The following is a 21,396-nucleotide window of genomic DNA, read 5'->3' on the forward strand; positions in this document are numbered from 1 at the left end:
CAATCATTACCAAGAGAAATAATTTTTGCAGCAAGATACTCAATTCTTTCTCCTTCCATCCCACAGAAGACTATCACTTCAGTGTTTTGTTTGAAAGATAAATAATTGTGTGGGGGTATTTAACATTTCAGTCATTGACATGCAGCTAAGCAAGCGGAACAAATCCTATAGTAAACTGCCCTCCTAGGTCCAGTTCTGCTCTTCTGGAGGGAATTCCTCCTTCCATAGCACCAGGATACTGCTAGGTAAATTGCTTCTTGTTTTAAGTTCCCCCAAATTGTTCCCCTTGAGACATAGTTTATTTGCAGTTTGACCTCAGGAACTAAACTGGGCATTTGGGGCTTTTAATGTAACTTCTTATTTATCTGCAGATTTTTGAAACAAGTTTTCACCCACTTAAAGATGAAACTTCTAATCCATTGAGTTATTTTTTTAAAAGGGAGTTTTGTTTCCCTAGTTATATCCTGGGTGTAATTACATAGGTAGCCACACCTCTCCAGCCATAGACACACATGTGCATGCACCTCCTTTATTTTCAATAGCATCAAGTAAAAGATTTTAGTCAATACACTGAACTAGCTAAAAGCAAAACTATGTAAATGATGGCTGTGCATAAACTGTGGACAGGATTATATTATCTGAAGCTCCCCTTTTGGGCGGAATGTGGAGAGAAAGAGGAGATTGTAGGTTGCTTGGATTTTGTTTTGTTTTCGGGAAGTTTGCTTCAGTATGTTATTACAGAATCAGCAGAAAAGGAAAGTTGTGTTCAGAAGAGATAGCAACTATCATGAGGCAGCCCTCCCTGGCATCTAAATACCAGTGGAGCAGGCCTTATCTGTATCACATGCTGCTGCATCCCTGGGCTTGTGCAGAGTAGACACTCAACAGACATTTGTTAATAAATATTTGTTCATATTTGTTAAAAATGCATGAATAAACTTGCCTTGGGATATAAATATACAGACTCCAAAGACTATTTTCAGAATCTCAGCTCTTTAGCTTGAAATCCAAAACTAAAATGTGTATTCCATTGGCCTTAATTGCATCTCTTACTGGAAAGCAAATAAGTAATAATGTAATAATAATAGCCCGAATAGATTTCATACTATGTGCCTGTCTTTCTATAAGAGCTTTGCAGGTGGCCAGGTGCAGTGGCTCATGCCTGTAATCCCAGCACTTTGAGAGGCCAAGGTGGGTGGATCACAAGGTCAGGAGATCGAGACCATCCTGGCTAACACAGTGAAATCCCGTCTTTACTAAAAATACAAAAAATTAGCCAGGCATGGTGGCATGTGCCTGTAGTCCCGGCTACTTGGGAAGCTGAGGCAGGAGAATTGCTTGAACCCAGGAGGCAGAGGTTGCAGTGAGCCAAGATGAAGCCACTGCACTCCAGCCTGGGTGACAGAGCAAAACTCCATCTCAAAAAAAAAAAAAAAAAAAAAGAGCTTTGCAGGCACTTTCTCTCTGGTCATTCACAATAACCCTGAGAGGTAAATGCTGTTCAAATCCTCACTAAGCCAATGGGTTTTCAGAAGGAGGAGGAGTTGGCACTCTGGCACTCAAGCAATCTGACTGAGCAAGCCAGGCCTCATAAATCATATTCCTCAAAGGGACGAAATAGAGTAAGTTCAAGGTCTTTGACAATGAAGAGAAGTAAATAGCATGTACTCAGGTAAGTCCCAGAGAATTACTAGGAATATCCAATGCCTGAGTCCATGCTGGGGACATCAATCCTTCAATTCTGAAGAACTCAGTCTTTGCAGGCTAACAGTCCTCACTTTGTGTGAAGAAAGGGCAGTGGTTCAGCTACTCTGGCTTCAAATCTCAGATCGGTAACTTACTAACCATCATTCTCGAAGCTAGTTCCCTCACCCCTCTCTGAGCCTTGATTTCTACTGTCTATAAAAGGGATAGTGATACTTATCACATAATGCTATTAAAAGGATTAAATAAGAGTGTATGTGTATGTGTGTGTGTGTGTATCTGAAATAGTGGTATGACTAAGACATCATCATCATATCCAACCTTTATATAGCTTTGACTATGTGCTAAGCACTGATCTAAATTATGTAAACACAATCTCTTATTTAATCTTCCCAACAATCCTTACATAGCAGATGAGGAAGCAGAGGTACAGGGCGCTAACATGGTGAGTACCGAGCAGAGCTAAGATATGAACCCAGATGTCTGTGTCTGTCACCACCCCATGCTACTGTCTCCCACAGAATGAAACCACATTGGAAAGTGTTTTTGTAAAGTACAAAACATTTTATCGTTGATAGTTATGATTTCATGGGCCATGGGAAGGTTTTTTTTTTCCCCTCCAATCCAATCTCCCCATTACATGTACTAATGTCAGAAATTCCGTTAAAAATAGAGAAAATCTTTTTGGCATAGCCCTGAAGTGCAAATACTAAAATTGAGCGGTGCCATAGTGACTGTGTCCAGTCTATGCGAGGGCAGAAAAGGGAGGACACAGGGACAGGAAAGGTCATGGAGGAGAGAAGGCAGAAACACCCACATTTTGTTTATTTCACAACATTGCCTGGAGCTGACCTTGGAACAGTTCCAGTTGTGTTGACTCAGGAACATAATTAGGGAAAAATTTAATTTTCCAAAGCTGTAAGGTTGGTATCAATGGTTTCTTATTCCCAAGGCTAAAAACTTTAAAGAATTTTTTTTTCAAAGTGCGGCATAACCCCAAGAAAACTATGGACTTCTCAAAAGCTAGGTAGACAGCACCTAAAAATCATAGTCCACAAATTAAGTTCGTATCAGTGGTAGATCATAACCTGAACATGTAAAACATAAGTGACAAGATTATTCCTGTTTATTTTTATGTCTAACCTTTCAGGACAGCTGCCACTTCCCAAGGGCTTAATATCTTTTCCTACTAGATTCTACCAATCACTTTTACAAAGAGAATGGACTCCATTCCACAAGGCTCCTAGGAACCCTCACAGTCCAAATGTGGTTCTGCCAACGCTTACATAGACCCTCTAGTTTCATCTATAAAGGACCAGCCTGAACTTCTTATTGAAAAAATTCTTACCTTATAAACAGAAGTTTTTGGTCATGAATATGCTTCAAACTAAGTGCAATTTCCACATAAGAACAACAGCAAATATTTATATAATGCTACTATGTGCCAGGAACCACTCTAAGCAATATGCATCGATTAATTTCTACAGATAGCTGCTAGCATTTATCATCCCCAGTTTTCAGATGAAAAAACTGAGGCTTAGAGTTTAAATGACTTATTCGAGGTCACTCAGCTAAGTGGTAGCAGAGCCAGAATTTTTACCCAAGTATTTCAGCTTTAGAAAACAAGCCCTTACCTATTCCATTGTATTACCACTCTAACCACTTAATATTTTAAGAATCAACTTACATTTAGCATTATTGCTAAATTTGGATCGAATTCTTCCTAGAGTTCCAGGCACTAAAGTAATATCATCCACATTAGTTAGGTAATTACTCAAGAACTCAGTTCTATCACACGTGACATCTTCCATTCCTATGGGGAGGGAGAAAAAGAATATTTTCAGGCAATATTAAAATGAAAATAGTAACATAGACACTAAAGATAACATCCAGGCATCTCTTTAGTTAGTTTTTAGTAACTTAATGGGAAGAACCCTGACTTTTGAGATTTTTGTATTTGACTTTAAATGTTTTAAGGCTTCTCTGTATAATCTTTTCTCTAGACTTTTACTTAGCCATATCATCTTGCAAGCACTAGAAGGCTGAAAATGCATTACCTCGATTACATTTTAAGTCACTCAGCCAGCACAGCAAGACAAAGGAAGTCACCATGATGTAAACAACAACAACAACAACAAACATAACTATTGACAGAGTCTTTATGAAAATGATCTATTCTTTTATTAAAAAAAAAAACAAAAAAAACCCTAGATTGCATCAAACTCTTCCCAGCTGGGGGTGGTATAAATGGAATATATGGTTCTGTGCCTCTTTTACAAAATGTCATTTTCCAACTCTCTAATATATCTCCTGTCTTGAGTACATAATCACCAGTCCTCACTGTCTCCACTGGTGGCCTTGGATGTTACTGACAAAACAATACTGGCAACAAGAGATGAGAAAGAAAAATGTCAGTTCCAATGACCACCCAAACTGAAAAACAAAATAACATTGAAAACAAGTTGTAAACAATGTAATTAGTCAGAACTGAAAGCTAGCAACTAAAGCAAGAAGGTTCTAGGTAGGGAATTTTTTTTAAACAACAAATATTTCTCCTCCACCCCAAGATTTGTTGTGTGTCCCCATCAAGGAAAATTCTTTTATTAAAATGCTTTTATTTAAAACATTGTTGTAAACTCAAATCTTAGCATCATAGACTATGGAGGCTACTAGAGACTTTATTGAAATGTATGAGATGACCTGGAACGTTTTAATATATTGCTCAGTACAATTCAATATGTACATATTCTCTAACAGGGAAAATAACCCTGTTGGAGAATACTCAGATATTCACATCCTGTAAAGGATGCCCAAAGGTTTTAAAATAAGGAAATACCACCCAGAGTACCCCAGATCTGGTAAAATTCAAATAATCACCTCCCAGGATCCCAGATCCAGAACCTTCCCTTGTTTAATACAAATTGGAATGAAACGCAAGGAAAAACACATAGCATAAGGATTATATATCTTGCACTTTAAAAGTTAAACCCTTAGTAAGAAAAATAGAGCAATGAAGAGCTACTGTGTTTTAGTACAATGTTAGCCCAGGAAGGGAAAGTCCCCAAATACATATTAATAGAGGGCTGAAAGTCTCTCCCATTGGTTATATTTCTAGGAAGTCCCTTATGCCACCCCAAATGTGAGCAATCTCCCTTACTTTTGAAGTCCATCAGGCACTATGCTAAGTGCTCCTCAAGCGTCATCAGCCTTCACTCTGCAGACTAACTTTGTGGAGGGGTGTTAATGTTCTCGCCTGACAGATGAGGAAACTGAGACTTGGAGAGGCCACAAAAGGTGCATAGTGTCATATAGCTGTTAAATGACACAGTGCAATTTGAACTCCACTAAAATTCATTCTGACTCCAAAGACCATGCCCTAAAACACTAAACCACACCATCTTTTAAGAGAGAGGTGCTGTACACTTTGGGAGGCCAAGGTGGGCAGATCACCTGAGGCCAGGACTTTGAGACCGGCCTGGCCAACATGGTGAAAGCCCATCTCTACTAAAAATACAAAATTTAGCTGGGCCTGGTGGCAGGCGCCTGTAATCCCAGCTACTCAGGAGGCTGAGGCAGGAGAATCACTTGAACCCAGGAGGTGGAGGTTGCAGTGAGCCAAGATCACACCATTGCATTCCACCTTGGGCGATGAGAGTGAAACTCTGTCTCAAAAAAAAAAGAAGAAGAAGTGCTGTAGTTGTCCCAAACCAAATGGATCTACTCATCTTGGAAGCCTACACACTGACACACTGACAAGCCAAGGTTTTAACCTATCCATGACCTTTACAATGCCTTAGCACGTGACTCATTGGGACCCTTCTACTTAGACATCTGGCTCCAGCATGTGAGCAAATGCTCTTGACACCTCTGGGCAACTTAAATTGAATCAGCTTTGACACATGCTCCAACTTCTCTGACCTGTGTGTAGCTCTCCACTAAGCCAAATGCATGAAGCATGACTTTGCAAAGGGTTATATGAAGCCCACTCAAGAGGAGAAAGTTAATCCCTTTGGCTTTTTCTTTCTAATTTCTCATAGATCTTCTAGGACATTCTGGAAAGACATTCAGGACCAGAGCTAGGGAGATTTGCCTACCATTCTTAACAGAACTGCCAAAGTGTCAGCCAATTTTCATCCTCCAAACTCCACTAGAAGGGAGAAGCCCCAAATTCCAGCGCTACTGTTTCAATCTAATAGTTCCGGAATACAGGAGACACCCTCTAGAACTCAGTCTGCATGTCTCTGAGCCCCCACCCCCTGCACAGCTCTATAGTCATATAATGTTTATGATGCTCTTGATCTCTTCAAAGAATTGGTCATAAATTTTTCTACTTCATAAAGTGATTTAAAAAACTACTTTCTATAATGCTTCTTCCTCTCTGTAACAGTCACCTGAATTACAGCAGGGCCTTCTGGTTTGGACCTTGACTTCCCTCAGTGGATTCGGGGAAATCATTTGACTTACACGCCACTTCTTTGACAAGAACCCTATGTCTCTGCTTCTTTATCATATTTAGATGTATTTTTTAACCATATAAACTCCATGGACTCCTTTTGGGGATGTGGCTGGCAGGGATAGGGGATTATCACCTGATATGTCACATTCACAGAAGAAGCTATTAATATCACAAGGAAACTGTCTGTGTCGCTTTAACAAGAGACAGATTTTTGTAGAAAGGTCTTTCCTGCAAATAACAGAAATATATAAGAAGTCCCAGCTTTTGATCAAAATGAACGCAGGGATCTCTCATGTCATCTCACACTTTTGAATCATGGCCTGATTTCTATCCCCATCTTAAAGAAAGGGGGAAGGAGGTTAAGAATGGAACCTTGGCTTCTAAGGGCAAGGATTCTTTTCCTCAATATGATCAGAAACATTATCCATCTATCCTATTAGCAAAGAAAAAACAAAGCTTTACCATGGTCTCCGACAAAGATGACATTGACACACCGATGCAGTTTTAGTTGTTTCAGTCCATCCATTAATTGCCCCACAATTTTGTCGATTTCCCTCAGAGGATTTGTCATCTGGGAGAAAGAAGCAAGTTAGTCCCCACAGGGTTTTCTTTCTTTCCCTTTCAGTCTCTCATAGATCTTCTACCCCTAGAACATTTTGGAAAGAAAACTTCCGGCCCAGAGGCAGAGCTTTGTCTGGGGAGATTTGCCTGCCATTCTTAATGGAAATCTGGTCTAGGCATATTATATTTGTATTCTTTTGAGAGAATTAAAACCTCTCCTCATCCAATCCCTTTAAAGATTCTTTGACATAAAAATGTCAAAATATTGTTAATGAAAATTCTTTAAGAGATAAAATCGACTTTCTAAAATGTGACAGCATCCTTTAAATCCAAGAGTTTTGAGAGTAAACAGAAAGTCCCTAAGTGAAATCACATTAGATTTTGAACCATGGCAAGAAGATAGACACTAAGTGAATCCAAAGCTGTTCTGAGGTTAAAATCATAACCTTCCACTAGATAATAAATTAGAATATCATTAATACAATGAGATCCATCTTGTTCTAAGTAATTTAACTGTTGGCATCTGAAAGCAATAAATTCTTAACAGAAGAACCTATTCTAAGAAACAAGTTATTGCTTCTCACTTTAGTTCTTTTAAAGCTGACTTTGAGTGAAACAAGAATCTATAAGAGTCCTAACTTAAACAGAAGTGAACCATGAGTTTGTTCTAGAAGGTTTCTTCTTTAACAAAATATGAAAACTCAATTCTTTTCTGAAGACCATTTCCAAAGTCTAAAAAACATTATCCATCTCTCATTTTCTTACTTCAAATGGAAGTTTCTAACAGCATGAATGTTCTCACTAGAGGCTCTCTGTCCCCCTTTCATCTTTAGCTGTGCAATGGAAAGATTTTTAAGAAACATCTGATCAGACAAAGAATAGAAAGATACAGGGAGTATATTTAGATGAATTTTATAGCTTAGCTAACAATCACATAAATATACCCAAAATGATTAAGAACAGAAAGGATGTGAAATCATTTTTACTCAGACACATATTATCATCTTCCACTAGCATCTTCTCAGATGAATCAAGACCTTTCCTCCTATTATTTCATTAGAGAAATCAGGTGTAAACTTTTGGTTTTTTCTTCATGACAGGAGTCAGTATTTCAAGTCCTATCCCAAGGAAGAAGTCACAGTTGAAAGTTTCAGAAAGAGATGTGCAGAATAATCGGAAGGGACTAACAGGTGTGGAACAAAGTGGTATTTGCTTCTGAGAAAATCAGGTTCTCCTCGAAGATCTCTGTCTAGATAAAGAAATATCAAATGCACAACATGTTTTGATCTTTGGCAATGACTTACTTTCCTTTATTCAGCAAGATGACTCAGGTAAAATCCAGAACCTACTTCTTAGGGATCAGTTCAGAGGATCACAAATAAGATACTGCTTCAGAGGTATTCAAAGGTTTCAGAAAAAGCAACAACTGATAGGCTCTTCTGAACATACTGGGAAGAGTAGACATTACTTGTGGAAATTACATACAACTCTATCCACCCATTATTTTCTCTTTCTTTCTGTCTTAGCTATGTCCTTCTCTACAACCTACACCTTTTCTGATCTCTGAAGGTACAGACCCCTAATCTAAGCCAACTTCCTATTGAGTTCTAATCCACCTCGTCTTTGAGAATACCTCCTTTTACCTTGCAGGGTTGTTCTCAAGAACCAGGGCCACAAACCAAGTGACTGATTCTGTGAATAAGTACAAACAAATCCAATCTTAATAGTAACTCCAGCCTAAATGTTAATACTAGTTTTAGGACAACTAACTCTTTAAAAAAGGAAAAGACTTCTTTTTTTCCTGTCATGTTGAATTCAGGCAGTCTTCACATCAGTGTTAACCTCTGAAGTACCACATTCTTCTGGACTCAAAGCCAAGGTCAATGCACCAGAGTTTTTCTAAAACTTGCTCAGCCGATTTTCCAACCAAGGCACTGAAGGCAACCTTCAACTCAGACCTGCCCGCCACAAAGCTTTGGAACAATAGATAAACTTACTTTGTCCTGACGAGTTTCCGCAGCATAATGATCCATCCTATGTATTTTTCTTCTTCTTTTCTTTGGAGGAGCAACTGGTCTTTCCTGTCTCCTCTTAGGGGCAACTTTCCTCTTAGGTCTCTTAGCCGGAGTAAAAGGTGAGCCATAACTACTCTCCTGTACTGGCGGATAGAGATGTCTGGACTCAGAAGTCGTCTGTCCCTCTGAGTCAGATATAAAGCTTACACTTTCCCATCTGGGATCAGCAGAGTCTCAGTTAGAATAACTAAGACTCCTTAAGTGAGAAAAAATTGGAATGAGGGATGGATGATTAAAGGAACTGTATGGAGAGAAGCCTCCTAAATTGATGTTGATGCTGTTGTCACAGCTTCTTAGCTGAGAACAAGAATCCAATTTAAGAAAATCTAGTAATGTGGGTTTCTTCCGGCTAATATTTATGGATGTATGGGAAGGTGGCATTAGACAAGCTCTGTATTCCATTACTCCTACATTATGGAGAGGCTGGTCTTTGGTTATGAAAAGCTCTCCATCTATAAAGAACTAACTGAAAAGTAGGCCAAATACTGGCCACTTGGTCATTTCAAGATGACAATGAGGTTCATGTAAGTGATTCCAATTCAGAACCTGACAGGTATCTTTCTGTTCACGCCAGCAAATATGTCAAAGCAACTGTCACCTTCATTGGCAAGGATCCAGTGAAAAATTTTAAAACCAAGGATGGAATGAAACATAAATAATAAGTAATCCTCCTTAATCATAAACATACTCCCACAAATCAGGACTTTCAGCAGGAGAGAGAACTCACTGACAATTGAGGTTTTCAGTACAGAGGAACTCTAAGTTAAAGTCTCTTTTAAAATTAAGTAAAATCTAAAAAGTCATCAAAAAGTCATCTCTTTTTTGTCTTGGTATATACAGACCAAGAAAGAGTCTACTTATGCTCTTGCTATCGGAAACCTGCTTTTAAGGGGAGTTGCATGCTATGGATTTTGTTTTGAAAATCCAGAGAGCAGTAAAGTTGACACATAAACTGAAGATAACCTTTTGGGATTTCCAAATGCTGGAGGAAAAACAGGCCCCTGATTTGCTGATGGTGCAAAGGTGAATTAAAGCAGCAAGCCTTGCTGTCTACCTCACTGACTTCTCTTGGGAGGAATGTCTTGAGAGCCATTCAGATGCAGGAAGGGGCGGGAGGAGGAACAATGTTAGTGTATCCAAGAAGGGGAACATCTGCCATGCGATTTCACTGTTTCCAGGGCAAGCCACGGCAAAGGCACTTCTGTTTCTGTCTCATCCTCTCCTCTGTCTCCACTAGAGCGATCAAAAGACACAGCCTCAAAGACTTTGGTTTTGTTTGTTTGTTTTTTAATGCTCCTAGTTTTAGGCAAATCTCCATAAGAAAAGCAGCAAAAGGAAAAGAGGATTTTCCATTTCACGGTCACTGAATACATTCTGCTAGCGCTCAAGTCGGCCCATCAAACTCTATGCCATTTGCAAGAGACCTCAACATTCCAAAGACTCCAAAGGTGAGCCCTTCCGATTGCAGCAGGTTAGAGGAGCAGAAGAGTAGGGTTTAGTCAAACTGGGTTTTCATCCAGTGATTATATTGCATGTATTTCCTTCTTCAAATGTTAGAGGTAGATGAGAACTAAGTTTTCACTGACCAGCCATACTTTAGCCTGAATTTAGAAATTTTAGCCTAAGGTTATTAAGAGGATGGGAGGTAGAGGTGCAAATTTCCCTGCATTTCAGGATACTTTGCCATCTGAAGGTAGAGACTAGCCAGCCAAAGCTCTGCCTGTAGGCCCGGAAGAGCAGCCGAACAAGGGGTCACAGAAAAAGCATAGAAGGTCAAAAAGAAAAAGATTGCGCCAATAATCAAAAGCAAGCATATTTTTGAACATTCACCATTACACTCTGAAACCAGGAGCAATACACCATTTCTTGAAGCTATTAGCTCAATGTTTGGTCATCTCATTTAATAGCTTTTGAGAATCATCCTGAAAAAATGTGTACTCAAATATTTAGCAAATAAAGCACAAATTTCAACTGAATTCATCTTATTGTGGCATATAGCATTTTGGTAGTTAAAATCATTTCAATGAAATTTCAAATATAAGTTATTTTCTTATATGTGAAAGATACGTTACCAATTTTAAAATAATCTTTCAACTAGTATGTTATAATCTTTTCATGTATAATAAGTGTAAATGATGACATATAGGTAGGCATATAGGATACATAGGTATATAAACCAATTAGCTTACAATAGAAGAGAACTTTTGCTGACTTGCTTTGGTTTTATGTTTTAAAAGTGTAAACTATTTTGTTTTTCTTTCAGTTAAAATAAGATTCCTAGAACCAGATGAGAAATAATTGAAATCTGAAAATATCCTTTGCCTTATGAGAAGAAAATGACCAAGTTTTCAGATTACCATTACTGAAGATATACTCCAAGATATCCAATTAAGCGTTTATCCAGTAGACATACGAAAATACCCTAGCTACAAGAAGTAGTAATACTGAAAAAAACATAACATGAATACTTTCAACTCTTAATTCAAAGGTACTGTAGGAAAAATCTCTGTTTATATATTTATGAGCAACCCTGGGCATAGAAAAATTATTATAGCAAATTAAAGCATCCTGTATCCTGCTTCATTTATTCCCTACTCAGTACTTTCAAAAAAACTTATTTGTTTCTTAATTCACACAAACATATACTTTCATGCATGTAATTGTAACTGAACTACACATATTAGAAACCCAAAGATGTTTATTGATTAAGAACATTTATCATTAAGCCATATAACTTTCAAGGTTTGAGTTATACCTCATCCGTATTATTAAAAGCCAACTTTTGCCATAAAGAAAATGTTCTGTGTCATTTGAACATAGTTATTAACTGACCACTTTGCTTATCTCCTGGACTGAAGGAGGATTAAATGGTTCCATGGAAGGGACTGTGGTCTGGGAGTCAAAAGTTCTGTGGTGCTATCTTCAAGTTCTCCACTTTGCAGCCAAGCGAAAGTACCAGAGTCCTACCTTTAAAAGAACAGCTACACCAATCCGTTTTGCCTACCCCACAGGTTCTTTGAGGGGATGTTATTACCCAAGAAGTCAAACTTTTAAGTACGGAACATGGAACTGCTTAGGTGTTTTGTTTGGTGAACATTTTGATAAAATGTGGTTCCTTTTGTTCCCTTTAGGTTAATCTCAAAGAAAGTCAGTCTAAAAATAAAAATGCCATTCTTGCTTTGGTGTTCTTTACTGGCATCATGTATGCAGATGTTTATCTCATTTTATCATTTGTGTTTCACAATCACACAAGACGGGTTAAACTTCAAAGGGACAGAAAAAGAGCATCTGACTTATATAACTTCAGTGATTTAAGACAAACTAAGAATGGTTTTACATAGCTATTAGTAACTAGTGCTTAAATAAATCACCTCTGAAATGATGTCAAAGCATTCAGAAACACTTATGACTCCTTGGTCACATGCTGCAATTTGTCAAAAATACTTAAACCAAGATATGTTTACCTGTATTTCTAATTCATCTGAAAACAATGAACTTTATTATAGTTAGCAGTGTCCTATGGGTTACTAGGCTACTTAAATATTTAAAAATATTTAAAAGTTTAGATTTGCAAACTCCATCATATTTTTTACTATCTATGCTGAAATGTGAGAACATTTCTAACCATTCCTTTCCCACCTTCTGAATTTGAAATTATACTGGACACTACCTCACAGATTGTCTTCCATGATGAGGGCTGAGTGTTTGATAAAAATATGTCACCCTCGGCTGGGCACGGTGGCTCACGCCTGTAATCCCAGCACTTTGGGAGGCCAAGGCTGGTGGATCACCTGAGGTCAGGAGTTCGAGACCAGCCTGGCACAACATGGCGGAAACCTGTCCCTACTAAAAATACAAAAATTAGCTGAGCGTGGTGGTGCACGCCTGTAATCCCAGCTGCTTGGGAGGCTGAGACAGGAGAATCACTTGAACCTGGGAAGTGAAGGTTGCAGTGAGCCAAGATCGCACCACTGCACTCCAGCCTAGGTGACGGAGCAAGATTCCGTTTCAAAAAAAACAAAAAAAGTCACTCTGCTCTGCTAAGTAGATTCATTCAGTGGTATATTTCTCTCGAGAATCTATGTTACTTTGGGGGGTGATGAATATGTTCATATCTTGAATGTGGTGACAATTTCACAGTATATATACCTATGCCAAAATGTATTAAATTCAAAAGGGTCCATTACTATAACTTATGCCAGGTTGATTGTATTATATCTGCTAAGGTTATTTGAGCTGCTTAGCTGATCTACCCTCTCTAAACTACCTAATCATTTTAAGGGTGCTAAAATTCATTTACAATGTTTTGCATTGCAGGTTTCATCTCAAGATTTTTTTCCATGCCTATCCCATTGAAGGCAAATGTCAACCCTTCCTGATTATTCACCCTCCAACTGATGCCCACAAGGCTAGAATGTACCCCATTTCCTGTTAACATCAAGTTTAGGATATATTATTAAATATCAAAGCAATCTGAAATGAAGCTCCTGTAAGAGAAACAGGAAGTTTTAAGATTTTAAAAAAATATTTTTAGTCTTGTAGTTACTTGACTTTGCATAAACCTTGTAGATACAAACATCCATCCAGACTTTATACAAATCCTGAAATAAGGTCAGTAGGTCAGGTAGCCCAGGGCCACAGGTTCTTCTCAGGCAGATGCTAAACCACTAACCTCAGGGCCGAAAGGGCCATATTTGTGTCCAGAGAAATCAGGTTGTTCAGAATAGAAGGCATAGACCGAAGGCCTATAAGAAAATTGGAAGGTTCAGAATCTCTCCTAAACCACACGTAACAAAAAATATCACATATTTTTAAAAAACGCATTTTAAAAAAATGTTCTCAAGTTTAATTTATCCTTTAACTACTATTCATATTAGCACGGAAATTTTTTTTTTTCTATTGCTTCTATGACCACCACCCCAACTGTGGTAACTGCCTGGAACCACCTTCAGGACTCAAAAGTCACAAAGGAAAACTTGAACCTGTACTCGGGTCCTTGACCCTCAAGATAACAGAGCCTGGTGGTAATTCACATGGGCTGTGCAATCTGCAGCCTGAAAGAACAACTAACTCCATTACAGAAAAGCATCTCTCTTTATACTCCTGCAATCCTTGGGATGCTGCTGGCATTTATCAAAGCCAGAAACTCCCTTCGACTCTGCTGTAGTGGACAGAATGAATAGCTGCAGTAACCCAAGTAATTAAATGGTCCCAATAACCAAAGTCTATTGAATCCTTCTTAGGGAAGTAACGCTTAAGGCTAAGAACCACAAAACTTTTAATTCCAAATATTGACCGTGCTTCTATTCCACAGTCTAGTGTTTCACGCAATTCTAAACGAAGAAATGTACTGAAGAAAGAAGAAAGAGAGAAACAAATACCTCTCATTGTCTGGCAGGGTGAGCCACTGCAGTATGGTTAATATTCTCCGCTCGTGAGGGATAACACTGGAGGGTAAAAGCAAGCAAAGCATGTTGTTAGGTTTCATTTCCACAAACTCAAGCCTGATGAGTGCTTGCTCTTGCACCCAGGCCAAATGCTCTCTATTTACCACCATCTGTTTTCACTTCATTTGTAGTAAAAGGCCCTCTTTCGAATTAGCGTTTAAACTACTATTTCCATTTGCAACATATTACGTTGCTCAACCTCTTCCACAGAAGACTACACTGGAAACTCTGATTCACAGTCAGAATGAGGAACCTGTCTTGCTAATCAGAAACTCCACTACAAGTAGAAAGGACCCTGGTTTCAGAATCATTGTCATTTATTCTGTCAAGCCTTTAGCTGTGGCCATAAAGGGATCCCCAATCTGCCTCTTGCTGGCAGTGTGACCTCTCTTGACCACTCGGTCTCAGTTTACTCATCGGTAAGATAAAGCTAACAGCAAAGAACACTGTACAGCTTGGTTGTAAGGATGAAATGAGACAAGACAAGGAAAGGGCATGTCCAGTGCCTAAGACACAGTAAGTTCTTTAAAAACATATTTTTATTAATGATCATAATTAGTCATCATTCTGCCTCTAAATAACGGTATGACTTTAGAAACATTATCTAACCTGAAACTTTAAGTTCCTCCTCTATAAAATAATGGGTTAGGGAAGGTATTCTTGCCATTTTCTTCCAGCCCTATAAAAATCTACCAAGAATAGGCCGGGTGCAGTGGCTCATGCCTGTAATCCCAGCATTTTGGGAAGCCGAGGCAGGCAGATCACCTGAGGTCAGGAGTTCGAGACCAGCCAGACCAGCATGGCAAAACCCCATCACTGCTAAAAATACAAAATTAGCCAGGCATGGTGGCACATGCCTGTAATCCCAGGTACTTGGGAGGCTGAGGCAAGAGAATCGCTTGAATCTGGGAGGCAGAGGTTGCAGTGAGCCAAGATTACGCCATTGCACTCCAGCCTGGGCAACAAGAGTGAAACTCTGTCTCAAAAAAAAAAGAATAGGCACATATAATTAAGAGACTGACAAAAAGGGTATAATCTTCATCCACAATGACTTTTGTGTTTAAGTCTCTTTCCTCTGTTGAAATATAATTACCCTAAGTCTGGCACTAGCTTTAAGGGCTCTAAGGGCTCTCAGCTAACATGACAGTACTGCATCCCAGGCTGAGTTACATTAAGATGCTCACAAGCTGAGTGATATCTTTAGTCAGAGGAAATTCACCCACTCTTTCCCAACAGGGAGCACAAAATGCATTTTCACTCCCCTATCCAAGACCAGGCATGAGAGGCATGTTCATGATGAATTCACACTAAAGCACAAGTTTAAATGTGGTCAGGAAAAATTATTGTGGAACATTGGTGAGCCATTTAAACTTTTACTCTCGGTGGACATGAGCAGTGAGAGAGCCGGGAGAAGGATAAATCCTCAAGCTGGGGCTCTCCTCAAGTGGTTTCTCTCCCTCCCCCATCACCATCCAGCTCACAGGGATTTGTCATTCCCCAGGCATCCTCTCTTTCTGGAACTATCACACGAGACCAGAAAATCATGTGTGCCATAAAATGAGTCCAAATTTAAACATATTCCAATGCTATTGGATAAATATGACCCTGATCACTATATCCTATAATTGAATTAGAAATAGGCAGAACAAAGCCAGGTTAATCACTTAAGGAATTTAATTCTTCAGCTTTAGAAATCCTTTGTATCTGAGCAAAATAATTGCATACTTTGAATTCTTTCCTGTTTAAAAAAAAAAGTGAATGCCAGAGCCTTTTCATTTTACCTTATTTCACTACCCGCCTAAAAGCTGCTTTATTTTACGTAATTGGTGTTAAGCTGCAGAAATGGGCCCTAATGAACCCACTTTTAATACTAATGGAAAAATACAAACTAACAGAATCTGTGTCAAGCTCAGAATGCTCACCCCGAATGTCCTTGTTGGATGGGGTACTTGAACAACGGTAGACAGGGAATTAAAAGCGCCAGCTATGAGGCCAGAGTGCTTGGGTTTGAATCCTGACTCCAACAAATGCTGGTGATAAGACTTGGCAAGTTATCTAAAATTTTGATGCCTCTGGAAAATGAGGACAATAATAGTACCTATCTCATAAAGTTGTTGTAAAGGTGAAAAGAGAATACATTTAGAATAGTGAAAAGCATTTAGAATAGTGCTGGGCACACAGAAAGCGTTTAGAAAAATGTTAGCTTTTATTGTTATATACTAAATGTATAGATCCACAGAGATGATATATTCATTCACAAAATATTTGTTAAGGGCATATTGGGTTTAAGGCATTTGTGTAAACATAAATAAAGATATTCCTACCAAAAAGACTATTATGGAGGAGTCGTCATTTTCTTTGGGGGAAAGATAAGCAAGTGATTATTCTTTTCCGGGCAGGGGCTGATTGTGTTTGTGTTAAGAGACTAAGATGAGGACACTGGAGGTCTGAGTAGCCATCCTACCTCTGACCTTAGGTGCAACATTTAACCTCTCTAGGCCTTAGTGTTCTAACCTCTCAGTCTCTCTCTCTCTCTTTTTTTTTTTTTTTTTTGTTGAGATGGAGTCTTGCTCTGTTGCCTAGACTGGAGTGCAGTGGCACAATCTCGGCTCATTGCAATCTCCACCTCCCCGGTTCAAGCGATTCTCCTGCCTCAGTCTCCCAAGTAGCTGGGATTAAAGGTGCCTGCCACCATGCCTGGCTAATTTTTGTATTTTTAGTAGAGACAGGGTTTCACCATGTTGGCCAGGCTGGTTTTGAACTCCTGACCTCAAGTGATCCACCCACCTCGGCCTCCAAAAGTGCTGGGATTACAGGCATAAGCCACCACACCTGGCCTCTAATCTCTTAAATGAGGAGTTGGGCAAGGCTGTCTGTAAGTTTCCTAGGAGTTGTAGGTTATCTTTATGAAATAACCTCAGAAACCAAAAGAACATGGCCCTTAGCCATTAGCGTTTCAAATATTCAAATACAATGCACAGACAGCACAAATAAATCTAACCAAGAAAGAGTAAAAAAAGAGATGGGGTACATGTTGCTGTCTTCACCACCACTGATTGATGGAGAATTTGTCATGAGACCAAGTATATTAGACATGGTCAAAAAAAAAAAGACTAAATTAAGTATTTACTAGTAAAGGAAAGCAAATTATCATAAGTCATATATAGCCCTTGTCTAGTCAATGTTGAAAGAGAGAATGTGAATAAGAAAACAAATACCATTTATTAGTTGTTCTCTACATACCAAATACCCTAATAAGCATTTTACGTTGTTTTATTTTATTTTATTTTTTATTTTTTGAGACAGAGTCTCGCTCTGTCACCCAGGCTGGAGTGCAGTGGCGTGGTCTCGGCTCACTGCAAGCTCCACCTCCTGGGTTCACACTATTCTCCTGCCTCAGCCTCCTGAGTAGCTGGGATTACAGGCACCTGCCATCACGCCTGGCTAATTTTTTGTATTTTTAGTAGAGACGGGGTTTCACCATGTTAGCCAGGATGGTCTCAATCTCCTGACCTTGGGATCCACCCACCTCGGCCTCCCAAAGTGCTGGGATTACAGGCGTGAGCCGCCGCACCTGGCCTATTTTATTTTTGAGACAGGGTCTCACTCTGTTACCCAGGCTGGGGTGCAGTGGTGCCATCTCAGCTCACTGCAGACTCAACCTCCTCGGGCTTGGTCATCCTCCCACCTCAGCCTCCCAAGTAGCTAGGACTATAGGCACGTGCCACCATGCCTGGCTAATTTTCGTATATTTTGTAGGGATGGGGTTTTGCCATGTTGCCCACCTTGGTCTCAAACTCCTGTGCTCAAGGGATCCACCTGCCTTCCAAAGTGCTGAGACTACAGGCATGAGCCCCCATGCCTGGCCATAAGCATTTTAAATATGTTAGCTCATTGCATCTTTGCAACATCCCATGATGAAGATACCATATATGTGTGTGTGTGTGTGTGTGTGTGTGTGTGTGTGTGTGTGTGTGTATATATATATATATATTTTTTTTTTTTTTTTTTTTTTTTGAGACAGAGTTTCACTCTTTTTGCCCGGGTTGGAGTGCAATGGCATGATCTCAGCTCACCGAAACCTCTGCCTCCTAGTTTCAAGCCATTCTCCTGCCTCAGCCTCCCGAGTAGCTGGGATTACAGACATGTGTCCCCATGCCCGGCTAATTTTTTTTTTTTTTTTTTTTTTTTTAGGAGAGACGAGGTTTCTCCATGTTGAATAGGCTGATCTCGAACTCCTGACCTCAGGTGATCTGCCCACCTCGGCCTCCCAAAGTGCTGGGATTACAGGCGTGAGCCACCATACCCAGCCGAAGATACTATAATTTTTATTTGAAGGTGAGGACATGGATTTGTTGAGAGATTAAATCACTAGTCCAAGGTCACCAATCTAATAAGCAGCCAAGCTGGGATGAGAATCAACGTAAACAATCATACATAATGGGAATTACTGTCTTTGAACATGAATTCGCACAAAACAATGGAGCATCAGCCGAAGATTATTTCGGAACGAAATACTATCATTTAAAAGGCAAGAATAATTCTAGGTTGCAGACAGAACCGTGTTTTTAGATGGCTTTCAAAGTCTAAGTCTATGGTTTGAAACAGGTTCTAAATTTTTTAAGTTTTCAAAATATATACTGTGTAGATTTCCTTGACATATATATTCTCTTAACTAACTGAAAGTGTGATCCTATTTTTTAAAGTTGTAAAATGCTTCAAAAAAAGGGGGAAAAATGAATCTAAGTCACTTTCAGGATACAGAGATAAAATAATAGTCTGAGAAGCAAATGAAAGTTACAGACATCTTTGGAGCATACAAAAGCCAGCTTCTTATAAGTGGTTTCAAACGGGTGGAGAAAATTGCCATTCAAAACCAGAACACTGGGCCTTTTCAATGAGGCTTTGCAGCAGTTTCAGGGGGGCAAAGGTGGGGACTCAGTATTAATTATGTTGTTGGCTCCTCTCCATTCTGCCAGGCAAATATGTTACAGAACAGAAGAAATTACTTCTATAAGCATCTATGACAGTCAAGAGTTAAAGAAATGTCACGCATAGGATAACATTGGTAAATCAACATGCTGTTTATATTAAGCAGTATCATTTCCAACCTACCTACACTTACTTCTCAACTCAGAAACCTCTTTAAAAAAAAAAAAAGAAAGAAAGAAATCTTTTAAAGGGACGGTGTGTGCTACATTCAAATCACCGAATCCAATTTCAATTTAGCCCTTCAAATCTGAAAAAGCTACTTTTATTTCTGATTTTAGAGAATATAGACAGTACCGTTCTGGATTAATTTGAGCCTGCAATGGCTCTCAGCACACTGCTATTATAGAATAGTCCGATTTTTGTTAGGCATAGAGGCAAATACAGAAACAGCTTTAGGTGGTTTAAAAAAAAAAAAAGATGGAAAGAACATCTCAGTGGGAACAAAATCCCCGCGAAAGTTGAAACAGATTCCTTTTCTTACCAAGGAACCTTAAAAATCATCAACATGTTAATACTTTTATTAGGTAAGATTCATCTTAAGGCTTATGAACATTAACTGCTTATCCCCCCATCGCTTGTTTAGGGATGGAAAGGAGCCCCATTTTCTTATTAAAAAAATCCTGGAGTTCAGGAGGAAAATGAGGTGAAAATAGAGGCTTCCCCTTGGTCTCCTGTCTGGAACTTTCAATCTCCAGACCACTCCATCGGCTCCCCAGAGGCCTGAGACCATCTAGATACTTTTAAGTTGTGAACCAAAATAAAAATAATATATTGTCATATATTTATAGAAAATGATAATGAAAGCCACTGCCATAAATAGTCTAAGAGAAATATACATGTCCTAGATGGCGAGTTACCAAAAACCTACAAACAGGAATAGAAAAATCTAAAGGACATCCGGAAGGAGGAGAGACCATCTTACTCACATTCTGTTAAGAGAGGATGGGGCCGGGCGCGGTGGCTCATGCCTGTAATCCCAGCACTTTGGGAGACAGAGGCGGGCGGATCACGAGGTCAGGAGTTTGAGACCAGCCTGGCCAACATGGTGAAACCCTGTCTCTACTAAAGATACAAAAAATTAGCTGGGAGTGGTAGCAGGTGCCTGTAATTCCAGCCACTTGGGAGGCTGAGGCAGGAGAATCGCTTGAACCCGGGAGGCAGAGGTTGCAGTGAGCCAAGATCGTGCCACTGCACTCCAGCCTGGGTGACAGGGCAAGACTTTGTCTCAAAAAAAAAAAAACCGAGACAGGATGGAAAAAAGGAGAGCCGGAGGAGAAAGAGAAGGTAGGATGAGGCACAGAGGGAGAATCTCAGGAAAAAAAAACACCTGGAAGGTTATTTTGATTTAGTAAATATTCAAAAGTTCTATATTTTCACATTTAACTGAAACAAAATAAAACTTAAATTGATGTTTTATAAATTGAATCATAGCTGTCATTTTATAAACATTGACAAAATAAAGGTAACTTACACAGACCAAAAGAATGTTCCAGCTTTCACCCCTTGCTTGGTGGCTGTAATCCATAGCTAATGAGGAAAATATAAGCGGCTTAAAATGTGTTCTGAGTTTTTGTCAAAGAAGAAAAAGTTTTTGAAACACATTAGATCAGATATCTTATACTCTACTCACACCCCAACATAAATTTCCCATTATTTGCAACCATTTATTTTCACATCTGGAAGTCAGAATCATTATTTCCACAAATGTTATTCAATATATTCTCTGCAAAAGCTCTCAAAAGCTCCTGCTATGATTCTAGTGACATATTTTTAAAACTCTTATTTTATCTCAAAAGCCTCTCTCTTCTGTACCTGTCTTTTCTGATCATTATTTTGAACAATTAACTTATGCAGCAGAATTCTGCTCATCAAAGGACCCAAGAGTGAGCCATATGTTTCCTTTACTATTGAAAGCCTCAAGGAGGAGTGCCCCAATTTGGCACCCAGATGTCAGAATCTTGGAACCTAGATCATCTTGTTTTAGTTTAAACTAGATGAATGAGAAGTGGGGAAAAGGCTAATTTTTAATTTTGATTTTTCCTGTATCTTTTACCTAGCCTTTTGGTAAATGTTATTTTAGAGGAAAGTTCCTAGAATAAGTTAAGTGAACCAAGCATTTCATTAAGGTTTTTAAAATATTCTTTATACCATGTACTATTGA

General features: G+C 39.1%; 1 protein-coding gene across 7 annotated transcripts in view; it reads right to left on the bottom strand.

Moving 5' to 3' along the window:
• Positions 1–21,396, bottom strand: part of ENPP2 (ectonucleotide pyrophosphatase/phosphodiesterase 2) — a 123,619-nt gene that overhangs the window by 36,143 nt on the left and 66,080 nt on the right. For all 7 annotated transcript variants that reach the window (XM_030795467.1, XM_030795464.1, XM_030795463.1 and 4 more), the window contains 5 exons: positions 20,707–20,762; positions 14,178–14,243; positions 13,469–13,541; positions 6,623–6,731; positions 3,392–3,517 (listed from right to left, as the gene is read on the bottom strand). In XM_030795467.1, the coding sequence (XP_030651327.1) occupies positions 3,392–3,517; positions 6,623–6,731; positions 13,469–13,541; positions 14,178–14,243; positions 20,707–20,762 (430 nt within the window). The remainder of the gene's footprint in view (positions 1–3,391; positions 3,518–6,622; positions 6,732–13,468; positions 13,542–14,177; positions 14,244–20,706; positions 20,763–21,396) is intronic.

The sequence above is a fragment of the Nomascus leucogenys genome, chromosome 16 (genome assembly GCF_006542625.1).
Source record: "Nomascus leucogenys isolate Asia chromosome 16, Asia_NLE_v1, whole genome shotgun sequence".
NCBI lineage: Eukaryota > Metazoa > Chordata > Mammalia > Primates > Hylobatidae > Nomascus > Nomascus leucogenys.